Source organism: Mytilus californianus, unplaced genomic scaffold (assembly GCF_021869535.1).
Source record: "Mytilus californianus isolate M0D057914Y unplaced genomic scaffold, xbMytCali1.0.p SCAF_9, whole genome shotgun sequence".
NCBI lineage: Eukaryota > Metazoa > Mollusca > Bivalvia > Mytilida > Mytilidae > Mytilus > Mytilus californianus.
Genome location: NW_026262745.1, coordinates 48,099,964 through 48,114,245, shown reverse-complemented (window position 1 = coordinate 48,114,245; position 14,282 = coordinate 48,099,964). Strand labels below are relative to the sequence as shown.

The 14,282-nt window shown below is 32.0% G+C and overlaps 1 protein-coding gene across 1 annotated transcript; it reads left to right on the top strand.

The window, feature by feature from the left end:
• The first annotated feature begins 1,917 nt into the window (after positions 1-1,917).
• LOC127715936 (uncharacterized) lies at positions 1,918-12,169 on the top strand. The gene is made up of 7 exons (XM_052222043.1): positions 1,918-1,981; positions 2,533-2,601; positions 3,359-3,424; positions 4,640-4,819; positions 5,593-5,715; positions 6,436-6,532; positions 8,425-12,169. Exons 1-7 carry the CDS (start codon positions 1,918-1,920, stop codon positions 8,639-8,641), a joined length of 816 nt encoding a protein of 271 aa, XP_052078003.1. The 3' UTR covers positions 8,642-12,169.
• The last annotated feature ends 2,113 nt before the right edge of the window (positions 12,170-14,282 follow it).

Below are 14,282 nucleotides of genomic sequence, written 5' to 3'. Positions count from 1 at the left end.
TGGATCATTGAACTGATATATTAAAGATAAAGTATATCAAATATGTAATATGTCTATTGATCTGGCAGTAATTACAACACGGAATGGCAAATTGAGAGAGATAACACACGAATGCATATGAATTATGAATATCTGCCATGGTCGTCAAGTGATTCAAGATATACAATTTGACTGAATAGTTAAACAGAATAACTATAACGATAAAACTTGACTTTAACTAGATTTTGTTTATTCTGCTGAACACTGAATCAAATCACACAGTGGGTGATTTGTGAAATTTCTATTTTTTTGTATTTTCTGTCTGTCTGTCTGTCTTTTTTTTCATCGCTTTTCCTATTTCATTTTTGCTTTCTTTTTATTTTGTTTGTTTGTGTTTTTTGTTTTAAATTTGGTAATTACAGTTTGTTGAAGTATTGCACTGAATTGAATAAACCGTTGTGCAATATATCTCATTCACTTCGTTTATGATTATTTGCCAGGCACGTATCCAGACACCGGTGTTGTGAAGACAGTTCAAGCATGCGCAGCACATTACAATGGAGACTGTTGTAAATACTCTTATGATATAGAAGTCAAGAACTGCACAGATTACCTCGTGTACAATTTGGTGCCTGTGTCATCATGCTACCAGGCGTATTGCTTTGGTATGTTATCACCATACGATGTATTTAAAATATGGTATGAAAACGAAGAGAACAATCATTGAAGTACATGTATAAAGAAAATAAAATGCGTTTCATATACAATTTTTATGTAAAAAAGATATAATTTACCATTTTCTTTTCTGACTAATTGTAGCTTTTTAAAGATATCTTTATCGTGATATATCTACGAATGCACTTTTTAGTTGATGATCGGAAATAAACTCGTTATTTTTTATATGAAATTGTTGATAATAACTTATCTTTGTAGGTTCAGAATTAGCATGCCCTGCTGGAGAAACATCTGACAACAATGGGTTTACGCCTGGATGTAGATGTAAGTTTTAAATTTTTGTTACAATTCAATTTCCGAATTCTACTTCCTTATAGGTTAAAGCATATTTGCTTATTTCTTGTAATTCTGATTTAAAAGAAGTCCCTGGCCTGTTTGACGTCTGTCTCATTTTATATACGAAATTCAATTAAGTTAATGAGAAGAGGAGAATTTGGCTCCAATATGAAATGTAATTGTCCTGTTTCTTTATTCATATTGTCTTTATTACATACGTTTTATTTGACTCACTGTTTATCGATGGTCAATTTTGGCATACGCATTACTGGCAAATTCGAAACGAACTCGTCCAAATTATCCATAAATGTTTTGAATATCTACATTGATTATTGCAATTCAAACAAGAATGACCGGGAAAGACCGGGAAAGGGAATGACTACTCAACTATCCATTAGACATTTCTTTGAGTTCAAAGGCTTCACTTACTGATTATTCAAAATCCTGTAGATCGATCGTCTGTACTATACCTGTTATTCGCTCTTTACGGGATATTCTAATAATTACATTTATAATGCTATTCAATGACGGTTTGCAGCACACTTAAATAGAAATTACCAAAACAGTATTGACATTTAGAAACTCCTAGCTAGACCTAATTATTCAACTAGACTAGATTGTGTTAATAGTCATCACAGAACTTTTGGAAAAAACCCAGGTGGTTATAAGTAGAGCCTCTTAAAGGTACGGTGATTCTTAGTTCACTCATGTTTGTAGTGTTTAGAAATCTGAGTTTTGATGCTCATTTGGACCATCAGATTCTTCCACCTTATTTTGAATTCTTTTTTAGATGAGCCTTGCCTGGAGGAAAACTATCAAACTTTAGATCATTGGGAGCGATCAATAAACAATACGGAAATCGGAAATCTGTGCGACAATCTTCTAACACCAGGGTGGTACCGTCCAATAAGTCTCGTAGGGAATACAATGCCAACAGAATGTCCACAAGGTGGATACAAATGCGGAACCAGTTATCCAATATGGATGGATGGTAGGAAATTATTTCATTAAATTGAATCAATAGTCTCTTTGGGCACATACAAACGCAATTTATATTTTTATGTCAATAAATGTCAACAGCTAGATGCATTTTAAAATCGTTATGAATAATTAAATGAAACATATAATTCTCTTCCTGAGAATGAAAACAGATATTTAAAAATCAATAGGAGATAAAGCACTTATTTGATTTCAGTAAATCTTCGTTATTTTAAATGATAAAGTTACTAAAGGAACTTCTCAAAATTGTAGTTTGTTGTATAATATGTTTTTAAATGATGTTGCCGCAGTTTTCTTTTCTTTTTACTTTGCTTTGAAATTAAAACTGTTCGAAGATAATAATAACATGTAAAAATTTATTTGCAATTGTATATATATCTGTGCATGACGAATAACACGAGTAATCGAATCAATTTCAATCTGATTTACTCAAATAGTAACACTTGAAACACAAACAGAACTTTGATACCATGGCTCAATATCTGTATTTGCTTTAAGTAGGCATATGTTGTTGCTAAAACGGTTTTCATAATATATTGATAGGATCCTATCCGTCTTCTGGTGAAATTACAAATGTAAAGGCATGTGTTGGAAATTATAATGGAGGATGTTGTACTAGTTCTTATGACATCCAGGTTAAGAACTGTTCAGATTTTAACATATACAACTTGACAGCTACAAGTGGATGCTCCCAAGCATACTGTTTCGGTGAGATTATGTTATTTTGCTTCTTTTAATCTTGATATTATTCGAAAAAGTATTTTATCAAAATACTTTTGACTGAATTTGGAACACATAGCAACCACAAAAAAGAAAAGAAATCTAAAAGGCAAAACACTTGGAAAACTTTAAGACGACAGTTGTTTGACGTTATCGATGGTCCTACCTCGTAAATCAAATTGAAATATACGATATAAGTTATTACTCCAAAGAGGAATGTATGAACCCACAATGAATGCATCGACAGAGTTAGCGATGTCTGATATGCATCAACTCAATATAAAAAGTTTAATTCGACACAATGGATACATTTTCAGGAATAACGGGTAAAACTAAAAACACAGTGTATTATTAAACCTTGTTTTAACACAGTGAGACCATTCGAATCGGCAGGTTAATAATCATTCCGTTACTAACCCAGCATTAATAAATTGTTACTGGGCCAGTAGTAGTTTTGAAGTATAATAGCACTATTTGAATCAAGAAACTCCTTCAACTACCTGACAGATATATACTTTTGAATTGAAGATTTAAAAAAGAAATGTGTTGTTCAATTTAATGCAAAAGTATATAACTAGTTAAATATATTTTTATTTTTAAATTTGGTTGATAAACTTAAATAATAGTATACATGATATAAACATTTAAGGTACTGAAGTGAAATGTCCAGAGGGAGAAACTTCAGATAATGGAGGGTTTACACCAGGATGTGAATGTGAGTCGTACGTTTTTTGTCAGTCAATAGCTTCAATATTTTACTCTTTAATAAATATTATGAACAATTTGTATACATGTAAGAGTAATTTTGTGCTATCCAAATAACCATAAAATCTCATCAAAGATACCAGGCTTATGATTGTGTACCCCAGACACGCGTCGTCTTCAAAAATGTTACCAGTGACGCTCGAATAAAAAAGTAAAAGGCAAAATAAAATACGAAGTTAAACTTTATTTAAGAACCAAAAGTCCGAAAGGTTTTGCCAATACATCTTGTGTATTGAAAGTCTGTCTAAGAATCATAATGAATATTAACAAAACAATAGTGATTAAAGTGTGAGAGTATGATCGAACGGTCTCCAGTCTGTGCGTTGTCCGTTCAATAGTCGGTCCGTTAATCCGGCCGTCCGTCAATCCGGCCGTCCGTCTCGTTTCAGGACAAAAAGTATAGTAAAAGTAGTTGACCATGAATGTGTGGTATCGCCAACTTAGAATTCAGTGAAAATGTTTATTATGACATTATCTTCTTAAATTACATTCCAAATTACGGTTTGACCCATATATCGCATTTTGCTCATTTCGACAATAAATCTCTATTCAGTGATGCCCGAGGCAAAATATTTGAAAATAAAACACATTAAAAAATTGAAGAGCTGGTAAATCCAAACGGACAAAAATTATAGCAAAGGTCTGGCAAGGAATCAGAGCTTTGCATTATTGAGATATATTGTCTGACTTTACACACTATCACTATAAAAAGTTATACCATTTTTTTAGTCGACCCATGTCATAGCAGTAACTACCAGATACTCGTTGGGGAAATGAAACGGTCCTCGAACTATACACTACAGAATAGCGATGTGGCGATAGAGGACAGTCGATTGACAACAGGATGGTACAAGATCGATAGTGTAACAGGAAATGACATAGTCAATGAAAGCGTTACTATGATGCAGTGTGGAACTTTATATCCACTTTGGATGGAAGTTGAGTATTTATGATACAATATTTGCGTATGTGGACCGTTGTGCATGCTTTTTATTGTTTTTTTGTAGCTATGTAAATTATTTTGGACGTTATTATTTGTTACGAAGAGAGAGAGTTTAAAATTCACCTTTGTTATTATTTTCATGTGAAGATATGAGAATTTTAAAATTTATATGATAAACTGTTATTTCATAACTATGCAGATTTAAGCTGGATCAACATTAAAACTTTAACATTCTAGGAACCCTACCGGATGTTTCTGACAAAACCGTTAACAGAAAAGTATGTGAATCAGGATTACATAGCACATGTGACCAGAAGTATGATATTAAAGTTAGAAATTGTGGTAACTACAGGACCTATTACTTGACACAGTTGAATGTTGATAAATCGGCCTACTGCTTTGGTAAGATTTGTTTTTGTAGACAACCAATGCATGGACTTTTTAATGTTCTATTTTTTCATCGAAAGAAACAATCTTAATGCTAGTTTATACAATGGTCACGGTAATACTACTAGTCAGTATATCTCAAACACACTAACGGGTACACACACATATTTAAATATTTTGTGGAAGGATTTCCAACAAGTGTATACTTCTTATTATTGTTTCGAAATATCAGTAAGCAAATCAAAGCTTTATTGCATATAATATTTGTTTTATGGAGTTATTTGATTCTACCAGAGGTTACACCTGCTAATTTATTGTTCTATCTTATCCCTAAGATGGCAACAATTTTGGTACGTGTAATACAATCTGTTTTTAACAAGTTCATTTATCACTCTTTTGATGTTTCCTTATATAACAAATTGTATTTCCTACTACAATTTATAATGTTTGATGTTGATGTTTCAGGCATTATAAATAGTTTGTTTAATTCTCAATTTAAAATAGAGAATGGGTTTTATTTTATTTCGGTAACTATACATTATTATTTAGAAAAGTTATGGTAGTACATTACACCAATCCTTCCAGAAGAGCGGGGGTTAGAACAATAATTTTGTTTTATCCAGTTAAGATATAATGCAATACAAATAATCAGAAGAAATAAATTTAAGCGGAAATTTGGTATTGTCCAGTTTATAACGCTACAGGGCCACCAGTAGAGTTTTACATTTAGGAGGGCATGATGTGTGTAATCAAATCATTTTGTTATTCATTTAATAATTGTATCTTAGGTACATTCCCTGTTCCTGACCCTACAACTACCACTACTACTACAACCACCACCACCACCACCAAGACCACTACCACCACCAACACAAAGAGACCACCACCAGGAGACCACCATTCATCAAAAGGTATTGACATTTTGTAACTGATATTTGATACATCTTAGTGCCATTTGAATGAATTATAAAGTGTAGTGAAATTTTATATATCAAGTTATTTTTATTTTGCACTAAACATGAAAAATAATGATATTGGTCAGAACAGGTTTCATTGATATTAATCTAAATAAAAATAGTATATATATTTTTTTTTGTCAAAATGCTGCAAACGCTAGTCATTGTTCTGACAAAAAAGTAATTTTTCAATGCAAAAACACCCTGGTTATAACACAATAAACAGCATTTTGAATCCGAATTTCAAAAGACTTAAAGGGGCCTCGGTGGCCGAGTGGTTTACGTAGTTACTACTGTAATCACTAGCCAGTCAACACTGAGGTTGTGAGTTCGCACTCCGCTCGTGCGGGTGCACTCGACTCCAATCTTAATTGACTAGGATTTTCAGTTTTCCTATCGAAGGTCGGTGGTTTTGTCCGGGCACTCCGGCTTCCTCCACCAATAAAAACTGGCCGCCACGAAATAGCCCAAAAGCGGTGCTTAAAAGTGGCGTTAAAACACCAAAAATCAAAATCAAATCAAATCAAAAGACTTAATATATATAATTCATTCCTTGAAACTAGGATAACCGATATTAAAATATAAATCTTAATTACTTTGTTTCAATTTGATTCAAATGAACAATGTATTTCTTGGAACGATGTTTATAACATGAATTTCATTGTGCTTTAATAGATGATGACGATAAAAAAGATGACAAACCCTACATCTGGGTCATTGTTGCTCTACTTGCAGTACTTTCAACAATATTGCTGGCTATTCTTCTTGTAAAGTAAGTTTGTTGATGAACATTTCTCAGATCATGTTAAACTAATGGTACTCACAAATATATATATTCATGTTGAAAATACGAAAACAAAAATATCATAAACATTAAAAGCATGAATGGGTTCTAGATAAAAAGCATCATGCTTAGAAAAAGCCGTATCTTAAAGCACAATAAACTAACGTTACATATATTATTAAAAAATAATTTAAAGTAACGCTTTGAATAAAACAGTTTAAAATCCCACAAATTCAAGTAATTGCAGGGTATGTGTATGTATACTAGCATTTGGATCTGTATTTTTGTCGTATTATAGTTTCAGTTATATACATTGATGTTCTTATAGATTGTGGCATTTGTCTTTTTTTTATTTGATAGTAAATGTATGACAGAAAAGTAAAGTCGATGTCATAATACGAAAGTAGGGGCCGCGGTGGCCATGTGGTCTATTTTGTCCAACTTCTGTATTACTAGCCTGTTTATACTGAGGTTGTAGCTTCGAATCCCACACGTGGTAGTCACTCTCGACTTCAATATTAATTAACTAGGATTGTCAGTTTTCCTGACGAAGGTTGGTGTTTTTTTCCGGGCACTCCGTCTTCCTCCGCCAATACAAAGTGACCGCCAAGAAATAGCACAATAGTGCTGAAATTGTTGTAAAACACAAATCAATCAATCAATCATATTATGAAAGTGAGCCAACCATATTGTGTATAGATGTAAATTATCGATACTTGTTTTCAAATGTTCACATGAGCATTCACTTGAACTTTTTTTCGAGAAATAAAGTAATCAGCCTTTCAAAAACTAAAACTGAAACAATTGTGATATAGGAAATATGTTTTGGTCGCTTTCGTACTAGGTAATTATATAATCATGTAATGTATATCTATATGCATTGAACATTTGTTTACCACGGATTTGTACCTTTATATTCATCTACGGCAAAGTTGACCTTAGATAGATTTGGCTATTATGTTTAAATTCATTTAGCTCTTCAACTGCTTCGGTTCTCTTTCTTCCTGGCTTTCAAATATAAAATGAGCGTTCCTGATGAAGGTACACCCGGAAAAGCGCCTCGGAAGCATAAAATTTATAAAGTGTTGTTTTAATTTTTTATATCAATATCGTTATAAAATTTCACACAAAATTATTGTGATTGATTTATAGTCTACATCATAAATCGCTTTCGATCTTGCTCGTATACAACAATGCATTTCTATTCGTTTCGTTGTGAAATATTATACTTTATCATATACTTATAGAAAATAATGGTATAATTGTACCCCATGACTTATTTGTACATACAATTATTCATTAAATTTGAAGAATTGCCTTAGCCGTGTGATATACTTCCGGTTTATATCAACTGCTTCAGTTTCATATCAACTGCTTCCGGTTATTATCGCATGCTTTTCTGTAACGTTATCGCATGACAGTTCGACGTCATTCGGCAAATTCCGGAAAATGTACCTCAATGGTACGTTTTCTTTTAGTAAAACATAACAAAGTTGGAGAAAAAGAAAATATTAATAATCAGGAAAATATTATATTAATAAATACAAAACAAATATTACTGTAACAACAAATGCATTGTTTCGAAGTTTTTAAAATAGTTTTGTCTGTATGTCTTCTGCTGAAGTATACGATAAAAAGAACATAACATGTCGTTTTTCATTTCAGACCCCTTATCAGCCCATGGTCAAAATCATCCATCGAGCCTGTCGGCGCTCGGGCTGATAACATGACCTAGGGTTGATAAGGGGTCTGATATGAAAAAGGCTATGTTATAATCTATATATATCGGAGAATAAAAAAGCAGAAAATTGTAACACAGAAGTAAATATCAACAAATGCTTGTAACTTAAGATATTAATGTTTTTTGTTCCTTTTTGAAGAATCATCTTACAAAGAACTGTATCAAAGCGTGCGGTTAGCTTTGTTAATGTAAAGGAAAAGTGTCCAACTTATGAAGAGGCAACACAAAACGAAAAAAATAATCGTTTGCTGGAGATTCAAACTGTAGGACAAAGCGCCCCTGGGAATCAGTTCTCGGGAAGTACAATGTCAGTTCCACCAACTAGTACATACCTGGGGCAAATGAAAAGATGCTAGATACTCCATAAAGAGAAAGTCATTGAAATGTATAGACAAACATTGTATAAAGTTCAAGCAAATCAAATGTAATACTCTTTATATTTTCTGAAAGTGTGAATCCAAATTTACATGTTTGTTTATAAGATATAACTGTTTCCCCGCTTATATCAATCCATCAGATAGGATGTCTTTCTCGAATTGTTGTGGTAGTATCACTCAATCTTCGATTGGTGAACCTAGTTTTTTTTGTGAAATTTTTACAAAGATGCAGATTTATAAAAGAAATGTGAATCAATTGACTCATGCAATTTAGCAAAAGAAATTTATATAATTGTTTTATTTGAATTCACCCTTTTTTATTCATTATCTTTTTCATTGAGGTCTTCTGTTGTTTTTCCTTGTAGTATAATCATAGCTCTTTTTAGTCCACAGTTTACGATACCGTCCATATTTATCATTTAATTTTAAAGTTTACATGTGTCCTTTCAATACTTTTAACATGTTAATATATTCTGTAAATATGCTTCATAAACTTGAATTTTAATTTTGCTACATCATGCATTTACGTGTTGCTTATCTAAAATTATCAAACCTGTCTAAGTTGATCTAAAAGGGAAAGGAAAACATCGGACAATATAGGTGACATATAGGTAGAGTTCATGTTTAAGGATATGCTCATTTTGGGCAAATATAAATATGATATACTTTGTGCCTCTTTTAGATTGTTTATTTGCTGACTCAACATCCATTTTAACCGACATTTGTAAGTATCAGGTCATATTACTTTGGTTTTGATAAATGTAAAACTTTTTTATAAATTGTCAATGTCACATGTAAGTTATTATTTAGAAAATACATATGAAGACCAAACGAATTACGAAACTATACAGAATTGGCATGCAACGAAGTATGCATAAAAAAACAATCATTAAGGCAAGTGAAAAATGAAGTCTGACAAAACATTATTTTAAATTTTTGCTTACATTGTACTGTATGTTGAACAAGTTTTGTATTAAGAAATAAGTTATCAAGATTTAATTTGTAAAAATGATATTATAAAGCTGCGCCCTCTCTTCTGTGCAAGGACTAAAAGCGAGAAATGTAGAAGAGAGTAAAAAATGTTCAATCTGCTTGCTAATTTTGTAATGTTCCTTATTTCAAAATAAGTGTATCGACAGAGCAATTGAAAAACCGTAGATTTTTGGAAATTTTCACAGAGTAAACATTAAAAAGTGTACTCAGCTTTTAGTATTGATGAAAATCTTCTGTAAATGAACAAAATATCAATCTTGTTAACTCCAACCAAAATTTCAGTAGATACAAGATAAATAGACAAAGTTCAACGGCCGTAAATGTGGTTCTACATCTTGACAATATAAACATGCTTGTATTTATTGAAATGCCTTGTCAAGTACAAAAAGCAGGGTGTAACTTTCTTTTGGAATCATGTTCCCTGTATGCACAATTAAATATTTGTGAAAAGCTTAATATAATAGCATTCTTGCTTAAATGCACACGTTTGGTTTAAGTAAAAAAGTATCCTATACAATCAAAACAATACGGTTCTACCTAAAGACTTATGAAACTAGTTAGACAACTTAACCGGGTATCATGTTTGATGAAAGACTAAATCAATATGTTCCATGTAGACTTGCATACTATCGCAAGATCATACAAAGTTACATGAGAAAAAATCATTACCACTATCTGGAACAGACAAACAAGTAATATATGCCTTATGGTATAATTAAAAAGATGTATAGGTATAAGGTTACACAGGTTTGAAATCATGTGTTATATTAATAAACATTTTGTTAAACTGTTTTGTATATTAAGTTATAAGAATGTTAAAACTAAGTTCAAAATCCATCTCAGATAAGATGAAAATAACTTGTAAAAAAGCGTTGGATTCTAAGTGGATAAATGTATGTCAAACATTAAAAAAAATACTTGTTTCACTTTTGATTTCCCGAGTTATATATATCTAGGCATGTGCAGATGTCATGGACAGAGTGTCACCTACAAAACAAAAACATCTTGTGTAGATGTGCAGATATCATTCGGAGAGTATTACCTTCAAAATAAAAAGACAATTGTTCCGGTTTATTATATACATTTTGATTATTTTTCAGACAATAAAATTTGTCAAACATGTCAAAAACTAAAGTCTAAACTTCCCCGAAGCATGACTGTCCTAGGACGGTCTGATCTATTTCTTATCCAGCATAAAACTATTATTTTCAATGCATTTATACTTCTCTAGTTATACAAAAGCTTGGCTCTGAGCTACATGTATCTCCTGGGATAGGCTGATCAAGAAAAGTGTTTCATACAGAGATAAATTAGTATACTGCAGTTTAATTTTTTCAAATTGCAATAAAACACCAATTAGACAAAAAACAACACAAATATGGTATTAAGCTACTTAAGAAATAAAGGCAACAGTAGTATACCGATGTTCAATAGTCATAAATCGATTAAGCGAAAACAAATCCGGGTTTCAATTAAAACCGAGGGAAATACATCAACTATAAGAGAAAAACAACGGAACAATAGAAACACTGAACTGCAACAAAACTAAACGTCAACATATATAGAAACGGACTATTTGATAACTACTGCCATATTCCTAAATTAGTACAGGACATTTGAAGAAAATATGGTGGGTTGTACCAGGTTTTAAATAAACGTAAGAACACTCAGGACAGAGAAATACATAAATGAATAATATAATAGTACATTACAACATGTAAACCGCAGAACAACAACGGACACCTCTTATGAATTTATGACAGTACACCAGCACACCACAAACGAAGAATAAACTGCGCGTCACACGAACGTATCAACGCCACAAAAAGTGACGTCATTTTTGTGATTTTTACATCATCACAGTTAAATTACTAAAAACAAAATAGATTTAATTTGTTATAGACACGTACAAGAATATAAAATTGGGATTGAGTATTAGTGTGATTTTATGTATTTTCTAACCATGACAGGAAATAAAGGCAACAGTAGTATACCGCTGTTCGAAACTCATAAATCGATAGAGATAAAAACAAATCCGGGTTACAAACTAAAACTGAGGGAAACGCATCAAATATAAGAGGAGAACAACGACACAACAAAAACACAACATTAAAATGTAACACACACAGAAACGAACTATAATATAACAATGGCCATTTTCCTGACTTGGTACAGGACATTTTAAGAAAAAAATGGTGGGTTGAACCTGGTTTATATTGAATACTGGTTTATATAGAATATTGACATGGAATTGTGTTTATAATGGTGTTATTATTTGTATTTTCTAACCGTGTCGGTTTTTCTTCTAAATAAAAACTGTGTATAAACAAAATAATCCTGTACATATAGTTGCTTTAAACTTAAAATCATATAAACGAAATAGCTGATTTATTATCTTAACTTTTATATACATATAGAAAATAAAAATAAAATAACTGTAATATAAGGCAAGATCATGTAAGACCAAACAGTAAACACACTTGAAAAAAAAAAAAAAACAAAAAAAAACAAAAACATTGTAGACGAACGATGAGTAACTCGACTATACTGACAAATAAGACATATGTGAAATGTACCGAAGATACAGAATTCAAACCACAAACGATAAGACATAACACAATATCAAACCGGACTTACAAAAGAAACATCATAACTAAATACATGAATGTTGGATGTATAGATACCGAGACACGTCGGTAATAGGTCACGTTCGGTACTTAGCAGACCAGACGACGTAAACCACAATCTAAGCCGTGGTAAAAATGTCGTTAGTTAGTTTAGACACAGACACATCGTATAGATGAACCATTTCGTGATGGTGTCCATAACATTTACGGAGTGTCATTTTAAATCTTTACTCCTCATGACTCTGTTGGAGCAGTTTCTGCGAAAGAAGCACACAACTGTATATGAAGTCTGTATAGTGTGAACATGAACGAGCATAACGTATCAATTGAGATATGTAAACACCATACGATGGGGCAGAGGGTATGTTACATTGCTTTAATATAGTGTTTGTTTTGTTTGATTTTGTTATACAGGTTATACCACTAGAAGTAAAGCATTCCTTCTTACGATTCATTTAATAATAAACCGCACAAAAACGATACAAAAAACAAAGGATTTGGGGCGCAATATACAAAAAAACTAAGTTGCAAAATTGCAACTAGGATTTAGTTACGTGGTCTGGGAGATTAGGCAGGTCTTGCTCCATTAGCGACGACGGTGTTGTTGCTCAGTTCAGTTGAAACTGCAGTAACGAGTAACATTGGATGATGTTATAATCGAGAAAAACCGGACAGAATTGTAATTACAAAAAGTGGTCCGTATCTGTGGTCATTTGTGACACATATTTGATAATGGTTAAATCGTGTCAGAGTAGAAAAAACCTTGGTTTCAATAGCTTCCTTGTAATCATGATGGTATACGTAATGAAATGTTGCTTCATACTCGTGAAATTGACAAAGTGTTGTTTTCATCTTTTACAGCACTGGGTCGATACTGTTGCTGGTGGACTATCAGTCCCCGAGAGAATCATCAGCTAAGTAGTCAGTAATACTTAATTTATTTATATCAAACCTCTCTTAAATTGTCCATTTATAAATTAATGAGAAACTATGGTATCAACTCTCTCAGGCAAAGTTGACCTTAGGTGGATTTGAATAATATTCTTAGCTCCTTTTTGATCATACAGCTATTCAACTGTTTCGGTTTTTTTTTTACATCATTAGCTTTCAAATATTCGACTTTCCGCTTTCCTGATGACGGTAAATACAGAAAAGCGCTTCGAACGCATTACATTGATAAAGTGTTGTTTTCATTTTTCTCATATAAATGGAATGTTTACAAGGAAATACTTGAAATCATCTCTTGGGTACAATACATGTAACAATCACTTCTCAACCGACATTCACTATTAATTGCTTTGTATAATTAAATATATGAGGACACTATATCGGTATATGTGTTATCTCTTATTTCAGGTTCTTAAGGATAGAAGCGATCAATATGGTCACCAAATTACAATAAATATTAAAGATAGAACATCAGCATTTTAGCGGAGCAGACCTTTAGTCAAAAGTCGTCGAGAACATGAGCGCGATTAGTTATCTCATGAAACCGACTGTCTGTTGAGAAAATACCTCACTAAAATATATATAAAAAACTCATGATATAGCTACTTTTGGGGAACATTATGCTTGAATCAAAGGATTTGTCTACCAAGTATGATTTTTACTGTTAAAATGTAGAAATTTATATCGACATCGGTGGTTATCTTTTATGAGACAAATATTGACTAATTCGTTTATATACTTTAGGATAAGGAAAACTTGTTTAAAGATGTAGAGAAGTGATGTTTAAACACTATTTCACGAACTTCGAGTGTATCTATGGAATTTTCAGAATATACATATGACTCAGATATCCCCTAATATAGCTGATTTTATAGAAACCCTATTTTTGATTACTAATTTGGAATAATGATAATAATATTGAAGGTGTTTTAATCTAGCTTTTGGAAGACACAACAAATTTACCTTGTTTTTAGGGAGTCTGGTATGATTTGATTGACCAATAGATTAAAGAAAGATCAACCTCTTCATATATGGTTGCAATTCCAAAGGAA

Coding starts and splice junctions, on each gene's coding strand:
- LOC127715936 (XM_052222043.1), top strand. CDS start 1,918: ATGCCAACAGAATGTCCACAAGGTGGATACAAATGCGGAACCAGTTAT. Junction 1,982..2,532: donor TTATCCAATATGGATGGATG/GTAGGAAATTAT, acceptor ATATATTGATAG/GATCCTATCCGTCTTCTGGT. Junction 4,820..5,592: donor TAAATCGGCCTACTGCTTTG/GTAAGATTTGTT, acceptor ATTGTATCTTAG/GTACATTCCCTGTTCCTGAC.